A 12,595-nucleotide genomic window follows, 5' to 3' on the forward strand; every position below is an offset into this window, starting at 1 on the left:
GCAGGTTATTTCTTATGTATGCTACTGTCATAATACAGCATACATACCAGTTGGTATATTTCACATGTTGTTTTGTAGGTATTACCTAGACCCAATTCATTTTTTGCTGGTAAAGGGTTTTTTGTTTGTTTGTTTTTTGATGGAACAGTGCCTTTAAAGGCAGAGAACAATATGTGAAACAAGCTGGTAATTTTGAGCTAAATAAATGCCAACTGGTGTATTCATATACAAGTATAGCCCAACCAACAAACCCCTTTGTCTAATAAATCAGCAAAAAATAATAATAATCCTGTGTACAGTTGCAAGCTTATCCATCCAGCAAGTTGGAAGACAAAAAGAAGCAATGTTAGAAATGAGGAAGCATTGTCTTGAGTTTATGACACAAGACAAAAGAAGACCCATCACCAAAGAAGAAAAGACAGGAAGAAATTGGACAACATTAACTGAGGTCAAGTGAGCCGCCGACTCAAGCGAGCTGCCATTCCAGTTTTGTTGTGCTTCTTTTCTTACAGTTATGGTAGGGGTGCTTGGAGTGGCCAAGATGGATGTTGTTAGTCTGTTGTTAGTGTTTAGTAATTGGCCTAACAAATAAAATGGTATTATTGCACATCTTAATATGTGTGTGTATTCAGCCTTCTTGGAAATTACACTGCAGCCAAGTAAGCCACCCCCTAGCTTTTGCATGGTCAAGCCAGCCATACTTGTTTTCCGAGTGTGCAATTTGTCCCACATTTACAGTAATCATTGTGAGGGCTGTTGAACGCGATTTATGAAAGTTTGGCTGAACATTGCAATCTGCAAGCTCACCGCTAGATGTCACTAAATGTCACATACTGCACCTTTAAGCCTTTTTGTCTGTCTTCTATTACATTCATTGATGCTATTAAGCTCTCTGCAAGACAAAATGGGTAAATGCATTTTTGCTGGCTGACACATTAACCCTCAGTAGTCACACGCTTACATGTGCCATGTGACATTGTCCCCAAGAGCAACTCTTGCTGCCACTGAATTTTTCATCATTGATCTGATGTAATTTCCATGCTTGGCCGTCCCCTTTCCCCTGTCAGCCAGCTCTCTATCATAGCCAGCCTCGGCCTCTAGGGCTAACGGGGCGTGAGCCATTGCCCCCGTTTGTTGTCTCCCAACATGCACAACGCTTCCCTGTCTTCCACCCACCACCCAGGACTATCACATAGCCTCTGGCCTTGGTGCTTCATAGTCGCAAGCAAGCCAGACCTTTGGATAAGAGGGTGTTAAAACGCTCAATGTATTGACATTGACTGTCCACCACCATAAAGCTCCATCACCCCCCTCCTTTCTTTCCTTGTCAAAGCAGTAGGAGGAGCAGTGGCTGTGTGCATTTATGTGTGTTTTGTGTGTAGACAATGTGGTGCGGAGGGTCGATATATGGCGGTGTGGGAGGCAGAGTCAGTGCCCCTCGGCTTCTGTTCTGCCTTCTGCAATGGAAGCTTTCGAAACGTCCTAATATCTGGCCACAGCTCCGTGAGCGATGGCCAGAGCCAACCTGCTGATCTTAGCACTGGGTGCATTAGTTTGCCATAAAGAAGCAGTGATTGTGAGATGCAGCAGGCGAAAATATATGAGGATGAATGACACCATATAAAAGCCAAGCTCTGTTTCAAAATCCATTAGAGAAGCGAGTGCCTCAGCTCCAAATGCAGCAAAAGCCAGGGCTCTACATCCTATCATATCGTTCAATTGAGGCATGGATCGCAGATCACTCTTGCAGTTGCTCCCTTAACTGTCCATTTAATCAAAATTTTTAATCAATGCATTAGTACATGACAGCTTTGAGGGGAGAAAAAGCATACTTCATTCAGTGCCAGATATTGGCATGCAAAGATAGGTGGGAGATGAATGCGGCTCATTTGATGCTAAGCTTGAACAAGTGCTTATTTTGCCTGTGTGTGTGTGACTACAAGCACACTTTCTTCTAGGTTTTACGAGTGCAGACGTGAGATTGCATGCATGTTTTTCTTTGTATGTCAATGTGCTCCATGAAAGCTTCAGCCCCCCCGTGGCTCTGCCTCCTAATTACTCAGATCTGCGCTCAAAGTGAAGAAATAATGAACGAGAGCTTTAATTATGCCTCCAGACAAAGGATCGCTGATGCCTCCACAACACTGTTGGCACACTGAGGTGGGTGAGGGCAGGTTAAATAGGAACCCTTTTCTCTGGTTGCAAAAAGCTGGTCAGCCTTGAATGCAGACCAAGCCTACAATCTGACATTAATCCAGAAAGCACAAATGTTGGAAGGAAAGAGGGAAATCTATAAAATGGACTCCCTGACTTTAAAAAACAACAAGATGAGCTACATAGGTTTCTTATCTCTAACAGATATGACACAACCTTTAATTAGTGGGGATCCCTGAAGCTCTGGGCCTGAGATATAATCAGTGGACCTTTAGCAGGGGCACAACCCTCCCCTCTCTGGGTACCCCCAGGGCTGGCTGACCGAGGTAGCTTCGTGCCCCCTCTTCTATAGCAGGGTTGGCTGGCACTCTGGAGATGCTAGATAATGAGAAAGCCTGTCAGAGGGGCACTTCAATTGTGCCCCTCCAAAAGGCCTTACTGCTTCTCAACAAAATCTGCAATCACCAAACATTGCTGCTTTGTTTTCTTCAGAGTCTCTAGAGGTCTTGGCCATGCATCCGGTGGGGTGAGGGTAGGGTGGACCAAATTGCTCTTGTTTGGATTCTACAATCTCTTCTGCAGTTCAGATGATCACATCAGTGGCTCAGATGGGCTCATTATACTCCACACTGCAACTAATGGAGAATATGACACCGTTTCAGTCTCTGCAAAATATTGCACCATCCCCACTCTGACATGTCTGTGTTGTTCAGACCTCCTGATGCTGGAGCTGTGTCCAGCGGTGAAAAGTAACAAAGTGCATTTAATCAGTACTGCCAATGTGGAGGAGATGTTAGGAAACAGGCTAAAGTAAAATTCACAGAATATTGAAATTAACAGTGACTATAATATGGTCAATTTTCACAATTTTAAAAGTTTTGCATAATTTGTTGTTTGTTTGAAATATTTCATTAGCATTATCTAAAAATGAAGACGCAACTTTTCAGCTTATGCCTTCATCAGGTGATAAAGCAGGAATTCTGAGTAGACAAACACCATATACACATTTTGAAATAGCAATTAAGGCATCCTATTGGATAATGACTTCTTTCAATAATTAGGCCTTCATTAGTATCACTTGCATTGCTGCTCTACTTAGCCTTTCTCATCATGGCATCTTGTGGTCAAAGCAAAAAACAAAGGTCAAAACCCCAAAAGAAACAATGCTTGTTAACACTGAGAAAAACAAATACCAAATACAATCTTAACCTGTGAGAAAATGCCTTAAATTCAGTTAGTGATTTTATCCATGTGGTGGTAATATATTCAGTTTGCATATCCAAAATGCCTCTGGTTTCAAAGGTGCTAATACCAAATTACCACCCCAGTTTTGGCAAACCTTTTCAGTACCTTGAAAATGTACACTAAAGATTGTTGTCTGCGTTTTCTGAAATGATTTGCTACAGGAGAGCTTAAATCCTGTCCACTAGTTGCACTTTTATGTTCTGAAATATGAATTTTCTACTGTTGTTTTGTTTTCCCCACATATTTTAGGCCACATAAGGCACATCAACATGCTGCATATACCAGCCACCTGGTGGCACAGGTCGTATGTCCTTTCACTATGAAGATCTGTACTGAATGGGAATAAGCTCTATCTAAATTCTTTGATGCATACTGCATCATTGTGTTATTGTATTGAATACATTACCAACGAGAACTTAAATTATCATGGAGTGTAGAATGACCTTTCAATCTACAGAGAGTAAAGTATCTTTTACATTTTTGCCTTTCTTGTGTGCAAAAATATAAGGATATCTAAGCAAACTGTCAATTCTGCCACAAGTAAAGCCAATGCTCCTATCCAGCCTCCTGATTGGTTTCATTAGGGATTCTCTTGACCTCTCTGGGCCTTGTTATATGCACAATCAGCCTATTTAGGAGGGTAGCCCCCTGACAAAAACTTAAGTGTCAGTGATTTGGTTTCATAATCTTTATTAGAGGAACAAATTCTGCAAAATCTGTGGAACTGACTTAAAGGAAGACCTTGTTTCAAATAAGGTTTGAATTTCTCCAGTTTTTCCAAATTTCCACCGGACACTAGAAAAATGTCATCAATATATTATCTGTCTTAAAATCTGATATATTGACTTTAGGGGTTGTTGTAGTATATACAATCCATTTCAAATATCCCAGGCAATAAATTTAGTTTAATTTGGAGCCATATGTGATCCCATTGTAGCTCCGTGTGTTTGTATTCATCCAAACATTCATCAAAACAAAAATATTTTTGTCAAGATTAAGTGAGTTAACTGGACAGTTAACAGACAAATTGTAATGTATCCAACCTGTCCTCGTGCAGAACATTGCTCTGTGATGGTAAACTTTTTAAAGGATTCCTAATATGCAAGTCTAGATTTGAATAGATTTTACTGTCACCTGACACAGTAGGCCTATAACGTGGATTTATCTGTGATTTCTGTTTTCATACAACACAGGAATGTGTAGATGCTCAACCATTAAAAAAATCAAAGCTACTTTGATCTATCCACTTATTTTCAAGATCCATGGTTAAAACCCCTTTGATATCATTTTGAGATTTAGATGTCGGGTCAAAAGAAAGTGGGTGGTAGTAGCGCTGATTATTCAGTTGACGCTTCATTTTTGTGTTAAAATGTTTTGCACAGCTATTGCACCACCCTTATCTATTGGCTTAATCATAATGCAGCCATCACTCATCATCTCCTTTAAAGCACTTGTTTCCAAATGAGACAAGTTAGAATTATGTTTTTGAGAGGGTTTTGCCGAGTGCAGAAACATCTTGATTGCCTAATCTGCAAAAAGTGTCAGTCGAAGCATTCAGTCCACTTTGTGGAGTAAAAGCGCTTTTAACTCTAAAAGTATTGGCTTTGGGTGACTCATATTGTCTGCCCATAGAGAAATGTTTTCATCTTAACTTCCTAAAGAATCGAAATAGTTCAATTTCTCTCTCAAAATCATTTAAATACAGGAACAAAAGTTAAACCTCGTGACAACAATTCTGTTTCAGACTCTGTTAATTCACAATTAGATAGACTGACCACCAAGTCCTGTTGTTTTTACAGGCTTGTCTGTGACCTTGTACCTTTTCTTCACCCTCTGGATCCTTTTGTGAACAGCCAGGTTTGCACAGTATTTTACGGTAGGATTCTCCCTTTTGATGCGTTTTTTTTTTTTTTTTTGTCAGCCATCCAGAACCTTCATGGGAGGAGCTGGACTCATCAGAGCTGCAAATTGGTCTGTTGTACTGACAGTTATGCCATTTGGATTTTTTCCTAAGCTGTGACAGCTCAGGTCGTGCTCCTTTCAACCAGAGATACACATTGCAATCTCAGTAGTCAAGTATATCTTTCCAGAACTTTCTAATCTTGAATGCTTGTACATCTTTGTGATACATTTCCATTTCCTTTTTGAATTTTTTCTCAGTCATGACAAATGGTTCATGAGATGCAGATTTTGAGTTGAACAAATTGCTTTTGAATTTCAACTTCTGATTTTGTTTCTTGAATGATGAGCAGCATTAGGTCTAGTGAACATTCATTCAATTTCTCACACCACTGTTGACACTATTCGTTGTCTCTCCCAGTGGTGGATTCTTTCTGGATCCTTAAACCTCTCAGAATGGGTTTCACTTTCCAGTGTGCACTTCTAAAAGTGCTTCTGAAATGAGAATCATTTTGGATATACAAACGGAGTACATTAGCATCGCATGGACTGAATGAAGAACTGGATTTGAGGTGTTTTCTCATGGGTTAAGACTATTTGGCATTTGTTTTGTCCTTTATTTCTTGCTTTGACCACAAGATGGTGCCATGATGAGAAAGGCTAAGTACAGCAACAATGTAGGTGATACTAATGATGACCTAATTATTGAAAGCAGCAATGATTCAATGGGATGCCTTAAATAAAAATTGAAAACATGTACAATGTTTTTTTTAATTCAATATTCTGACCCCTGAAAAGAAAAAAGTAAGTCATGGTGTGGTCCTCCTTCAAATGATCGAGAGTTCCAGGGCTACCAGAACAAATTTGATGGCATGGGGGGTGTATGCCCGGCCACTGTGATAGCAATTTTTGGTTTTTATGCATTAAACTGTAACTTAGTATCAGAATGAGTTGAACTTTGTCACACTAAATGTATGAACTTTCAGCTTTTCTGCACAGCAACAAGATGTAGCGTAACCTGTCCTTGAAAGATCTACTCCCTCATTAATGTGTCTCTCTGTACCAGGACGAGGACCTCTGTCTAATGGGAAGCACGTTATCAGTCAACATTCCTTTCTTGTGATGCTTCCAAACCCTGTGTAAAGCTCATATATATGTAACTGAGTTGCCTCTGTTCTTCAAGCCTCTCTTATGGAGTGCTGTTGTAGACCGCTCCTGTTTCTTGCAAGAAATAGAAATACAAAGGACATATCTATCTCAGTTCTTTTTATTTCACACTTCATTTTAGCACAGGTAAACAGGAAATTTTTCCCCCACAGGACATTCACAAGATAATAATTGTATATATGTAATAAAACCCAACGCAGCTGCTAAAAATAAAAAGTGATCACTGACCGAAACTATAAGCCAAAACATCACTGACAAAGCACTGCGACATCATTTAAAGCATCATATTTATCTGGTGATAACAGTTCAATGATGGAGGCAAACTGTGAAAAACATACATGTCCCAAGTTCAGGAGTATTGTGAGGGTTTTGCAGATTAATATTTTTCTATATAAGACAGATGATCTTTGCATAAAAGGTGATACATTATTATGGCTTAAACTATTTAATACTATGTACACAGTATTGGCTCTGCAGCTGCAACATTAAAATAGTCCTTACAAATTGATCAGTCATAATAGTATAATAAGTTGTATAATCTAAATATAGTTTGCGTTTGCTACTTAAATATGTTCACATAAGATTTTTGAATGCAAGACTTTGCTTTAATGGATTATTTTCCACTGTATTGCTGCTTTTACTTAAGTAAGAGATCTGAATACTTCTGAATACTGTCAGAGTTAAAGGAAATAAACAGTCATCTCTTATGATGATTAGTGCGAGTGCGCTGTATTGATCAGAGGTCCTACGATAAACAGTAGAGAACAGGAATCCGCAACCAATCGTTTGGGCCCCATTAGTCGCTGCTTGTATTGCCTTTGATTATTGCTGACTGAGCTCCCGGTGCATGTGATGGCTTTTTACCTCTAGAACTGCTGCTTTCAACCTTTTTTTTTTTCCCCTGAGGAGCCCCTTAAAACAACCCTGCCTCAAAGCCTCAAAAGACAAAGTACATGTTTTTTTTTTTTGTCGCACTGAAGCTGGGTCTTGTTTGAAAAGGCAGATATCTTAGAGGTTGTTTTTGAAAGGAGATTAAAACCCGACTGTAATGCTTCAAATATGGATATGACGCAAACATACTGCTGTACATGCCTGCACAAATCAGCACACATGCAAACTCCCTGACAAGCAAACACATTTAAGTTGTGCCTTGGAGAGTAAATCCTGTTCTATGGCAGGTCAGCAGCACAGGCTCAGAAGACAAACGTGACAAGGTCCTACGATAAACAGTAGAGAACAGGAATCCGCAACCAATCGTTTGGGCCCCATTAGTCGCTGCTTGTATTGCCTTTGATTATTGCTGACTGAGCTCCCAGTGCATGTGATGGCTTTTTACCTCTAGAACAGCTGCTTTCAACCTTTTTTTTCCCCCTGAGGAGCACCTTAAAACAATACTGCCTCAAAAGACAAAGTACATGGTTTTTGAAGCTGGGTCTTGTTTGAAAAGGCAGATATCTTAGAGGTTGTTTTTGAAAGGAGATTAAAACCCGACTGTAATGCTTCAAATATGGATATGACGCAAACATACTGCTGTACATGCCTGCACAAATCTGCACACATGCAAACTCCCTGACAAGCAAACACATTTAAGTTGTGCCTTGGAGAGTAAATCCTGTTCTATGGCCGGTCAGCAGCACAGGCTCAGAAGACAAACGTGACAGAGTCGACGGTGATGATGATGGTGATTGTGATAATAATGATTGTGCTGATTATTATGGGGCTGCCACGGTGATGTGGTGATTGCACTGCAAGGAAGAAACACAGGAAGACAAAGGGTGAAAGTAACAAAAATGGCGATGAGGAAATGATGATTAAGATCACTTTTTTTTTCCTTTTGGTGATCAACTGAGTTGTTCACAGCAGTTGTTGATCTTTCTTAATTGGCAGAACAGCAATGTGGGGAGTTAACTGAGGATATTTCTACCATGTCTGAGGGCTTTGATTTCACATGACAAAAAGAACAGGCATCATTGAGAACATTCCAGCAACTCCCTTTGAAGGGAGTGATCTGGCAGTGCTCATTTTAATTATTTACTGGTTGAGACAGACAGGGCGAAAAAAGAGAGCAAAAGAGTGCGAGACAGAAAAACACAAAGGAGACACAGGGCGATGGATTCCCATCTTTAGCAGGGAATGCCAAACCACTCAGCCAAAACCACGTCACATATCAGCGATGATTGATCTTTGCATCAAACAGTCAGGCCAATTATCCAGGAATGAGATTGCATACTGGCAATAATAATGGCTACTGGTGGAGGTGAGCATTTACTAGAATTACTGGTGTTTTATTAGTCACTTCCTTAATAGTCAGTTCCAAGTTCATGAAATTCATGTATGAATGTGTAATTACTGGTCACCTCTCAGAATGCTCGGAATCAATTAATCTTCAGAGGGAGTGTCCCAGAGCAAGTTAATTCTCTCTGTGGTCGTGTTGTGTCTCCCACTGCAGGACCCCATTAATACTGTCAGTGTGGCCAAAGTGCCAACCTTAAACGGTGAGACTTCAGGTAATGTGCTTACACAAAGACAGGAAACAGAAACTCTCCAGGTTTAGCAACACCTACAGTATAGTAGCTTGAAAAAACAACATAAAAAAAATGTTCCTACTTCATTATTTAGTTTGATATCATGGCCGTTTTATGTTTAGGAAAGGATATTTTTCCCTACCCTATCAGTATCTCACATTTCTGTACAGTCGGTGTCTTTTCCAGTGGCGGGTGCTGGAACACTTGCTAAGAGCAGCTTCTATGTCATGTAGGAAAAGTATGAATATTTGAGGGTTAAAGCAGGAATTATGGGTCAAAGCCGTAGACTGTATATAAAGAAGGGTTGACACATCACGATTTCTTGCCACTATGCAAACAACCCAGTCTGACAGCAAAATGTATAATAGTTATGTTGGGCGGTAATGCAAAGAGTACTACTGCCACAATAACACCTTGAAAACTGTGACATACCAAAAGTAAATGGTTAAGTTTAGGCTCAGACACTAGATGGTTAAGGCCAGAAAAGGCCTGGCGTTGGGGTTAGGCTGGGGGGGTTAAACACTTTAAAACACAATGTCAAAGATAGGACACGATCTCCAGTTTTTACATGAAGGCCAGGTATTTGTTTGACCCATCTATCCACCACAACCACCACCTTCTAGCGATTTGAGCATTATGAAGTTCAAAATTGTATGTCGTCAACGGGCACTACCGTAAATGTTTGTTTCCTGAGCTACACTCCAGTCCAATTGGTGGCAGTAATGCACCATTTTTTTGTTTGACAACCACAATAAAACACCAAGAAGAAGGACAATGGGCTGCAATATAACAAATGTTGCCATGTCACAATTTTACAGCCATTATTGCGACACTACTATGTTTTATTCTGTGGAGCGACGTAGCTATTATACATTTTGCTGCGATGCAAAACTGAAGCCAAAGTATTGCAGATACACAGGCAGTCATCTTTGCTTCTGTGACACATTTTGCAACCAGATTCTGCAGAGGTGGAGCTGCAGTATCAGACGTCCAATCAAAATTGTCAAGTCATCTGAAATACACCCTATTTTATATAGTCTAACACCTTATTAAGAACAGTCTTATCAGGAAAATGACCACACACACACAAATCTTCATGATAATATCAATGACAAAAATCATATTTGGGAAAAATAATTCAAATTATTTATTTATATAAAGTCTATGGTTGCAACAGTCAATCAAGTTGATTGATTAACCCATCTCCTTTCAGGGGACAGGTAAAAAAAAAACAACCTGCTATACAAATCTTTCTGGATGACCCCTGTACACACTGGCTTCCATGCACTCCGTAGAAGCATGTTCAAGCCCTAAACTGATAGTTAGACAAATAGTTTTGTGCTTAATCTATGTAGAGGCTACACCATAGGTTAAACAAGTGGCCTACAGCACTGTTAGGATTTATACTAGCATTTATGCTCTGTAATTACACTGCCAAAATGCTAGTTGGTGGTGAGGTGGCTATGCCACTGTGTTGTGTTTCTTCGTCACTTTCTAACAGTGTGAAAAAAATTAGCAGGTTATGTTGAAGTGAAAGCTAGCATATGTTGAATAGTTAAATGTACTGAAATTACTGCAATGCAGATAAGGAGGAGATGGTCTGTATGACCACTGAACTAACTGAGGCAGAACCGTGGGAGATTTTCCGTGATTGTCTGACCACTGAGAGACTTGAACGGGGAGATTTGATGCAAACAGTCACAGTGGTTTTGGTCTTCATTGCCACAGCGTGTAGTTACATGTATGGAGAGGTGGACGCCAGGCTAGGCCATAGAGTACGAGGCTACGCATTACCTATGTCGTACCTCCAGTGTAGATCCAAACGCAGAACCATAAATCAAGCGTTAAGATTATTTAAAATAAGCTGTACACCTGTGTCGATCTCATTTATGCTTGTCATAATTTTTCTGGCAACTTTTCTGTTGCTGTTATTTTGGCTCTAACAGAAATAGAACATTTCCGTTCTTAGTCCTGCCTACAAAGCTCTGGTTGTCTTTCAGTCAGGGAAACTGCCATCATGGAGCCAGATCTAGTTGAATCACAAAAACAAACAAACAAATAAAAGAATCTGAGATATAGCTAGCAGTTCACAGGTCTGGAACCAGTCCAAAAATAAATAAATACTATCAAGGACCAAGCTTGATTTTGTGACTGGGTCACTCTTGATTTCTCTCCATCCATACCTTTAATTCCTCTTTGGTTACATGTCATTGCATTGTGGTTGAGGGTTTGTGTACTGCACAAATAGTATAAAGCTCTTAGATCTGAATTTGTGATCGCAGTGTCTCTACTTGATTGTATTAACAAGAATTATAAAATCAAGAGTACCAAAGCACCACACATTGTCGAACCCTCGTCATGTTCCACCGATGTCTGACATCAAGGTACTGAAATCAGGGCTGTGTTGGATTCAAGACAGATGTCTTGCATTTTCCTACAGCTTTAAGGTAAACAGAGTCCCTGTTACCACCTGGTTCCCATGCTGCAACAAACACATCTAGTGAATTCTCTTTGTATAGTTCTTTTAAAGCAGTATCAAACTGAATTAATCAAAAAAAATCCTTTAGAAGGAAGCTCTGAGTCGTTTTTCTCCACCAGTTTATCATGCTCTACAGTAGCATACGTGCTTGGCTGGATTCATATTCAGCTAAGTAGATGCAAGAGCAGAGGAAGAAACAATGTCACAACCTGGTTTAATAACAGCCTGCTTTTGTTTGAATACATTTAGAGATAAATCTGCTATACGTGCTGTACAGTATATGTCCTTGAGCGCATGCACACACACACACACACACACACACACACACACACACACACATTTCTAGGAGCTGGAGGTGGTGCTGGCCACCGGGGGGGTGGGGGGTCTGTTTATGTGTTTGCGAGGTGGGGAGGCCGCAATTAAAAGGGAGCATGCAGTGTCCCACGAGCTGCGAGTGCCCAGGATCAGTTGTTCTAATGTCATTCACATCCCCTCTGTTATTCAGCCAGCCTCGTTTGATGTATGAATCCAAAGGGAACTTCATCACCCCCAACCCCTTCTCAATGTTCCCACCGCCACCTCTTTTATACCCCCACCCTAACCTACCCAACCCCCTGTCGGTTCTACAACCCCTCCTCCTCATCATCTTGCACAGAACCTCCCCTTCTGTGTCTGAATGCTTATGCTGGCTTTTATCGCGCTCAAAGTAAACAGTCGCGCCAGGGATAGTGAGGGAGAGAGGGAGAGAGTGCAATAGTGATAAATGTGGAACATGCACATTGTCTGCGCGCCGCTCACCTCCCTGCTACATCTTCAATAGAGACACAAAAGCCAGGAAAAGGGAAATTTAAAAGGCAAGAGGAGGCAGGAGAAAGGAAGTGATCAGGAGAGGGAGAGAAAGAGAGTGGGAGCGAGTGAGTCAGAGAAAGAGAGAAAGGGGGAGGAAGGAAGAGTAGAGCGAAAGGATCTCCCTGCTAAATGCGCAAAGCGTCCCGTCACCCCACGCTGAGCTCCATGGCCAACTCCGGCTGCCTGCTGCTCTCCGGCTCCAGGATGCTACCTCACTCCCTCCAGTGTCCTCCTGCCTTCCTCTACCTGCCTGAGGTAAGACTGAATGAAGCTCGCT

The 12,595-nt window shown here is 40.8% G+C and overlaps 1 protein-coding gene across 14 annotated transcripts in view; it reads left to right on the forward strand.

Moving 5' to 3' along the window:
• LOC109962837 (RNA binding protein fox-1 homolog 3-like) overlaps positions 1 to 12,595 on the forward strand; it is a 483,365-nt gene that overhangs the window by 386,429 nt on the left and 84,341 nt on the right. The window contains exon 1 of one of the 14 annotated variants that reach the window (XM_020604892.1): positions 12,154 to 12,573. The exons of the other annotated variants lie outside the window; for them this stretch is intronic. Within the exon in view, the coding sequence (XP_020460548.1) occupies positions 12,448 to 12,573 (126 nt within the window). The 5' untranslated portion in view covers positions 12,154 to 12,447. Of the gene's footprint in view, positions 1 to 12,153; positions 12,574 to 12,595 lie in introns of those variants that run through there. 14 annotated transcript variants of the gene reach the window in all.

The sequence above is a fragment of the Monopterus albus genome, unplaced genomic scaffold, assembly GCF_001952655.1.
Source record: "Monopterus albus unplaced genomic scaffold, M_albus_1.0 scaffold68.1, whole genome shotgun sequence".
NCBI classification, from domain to species: Eukaryota; Metazoa; Chordata; class Actinopteri; order Synbranchiformes; family Synbranchidae; genus Monopterus; species Monopterus albus.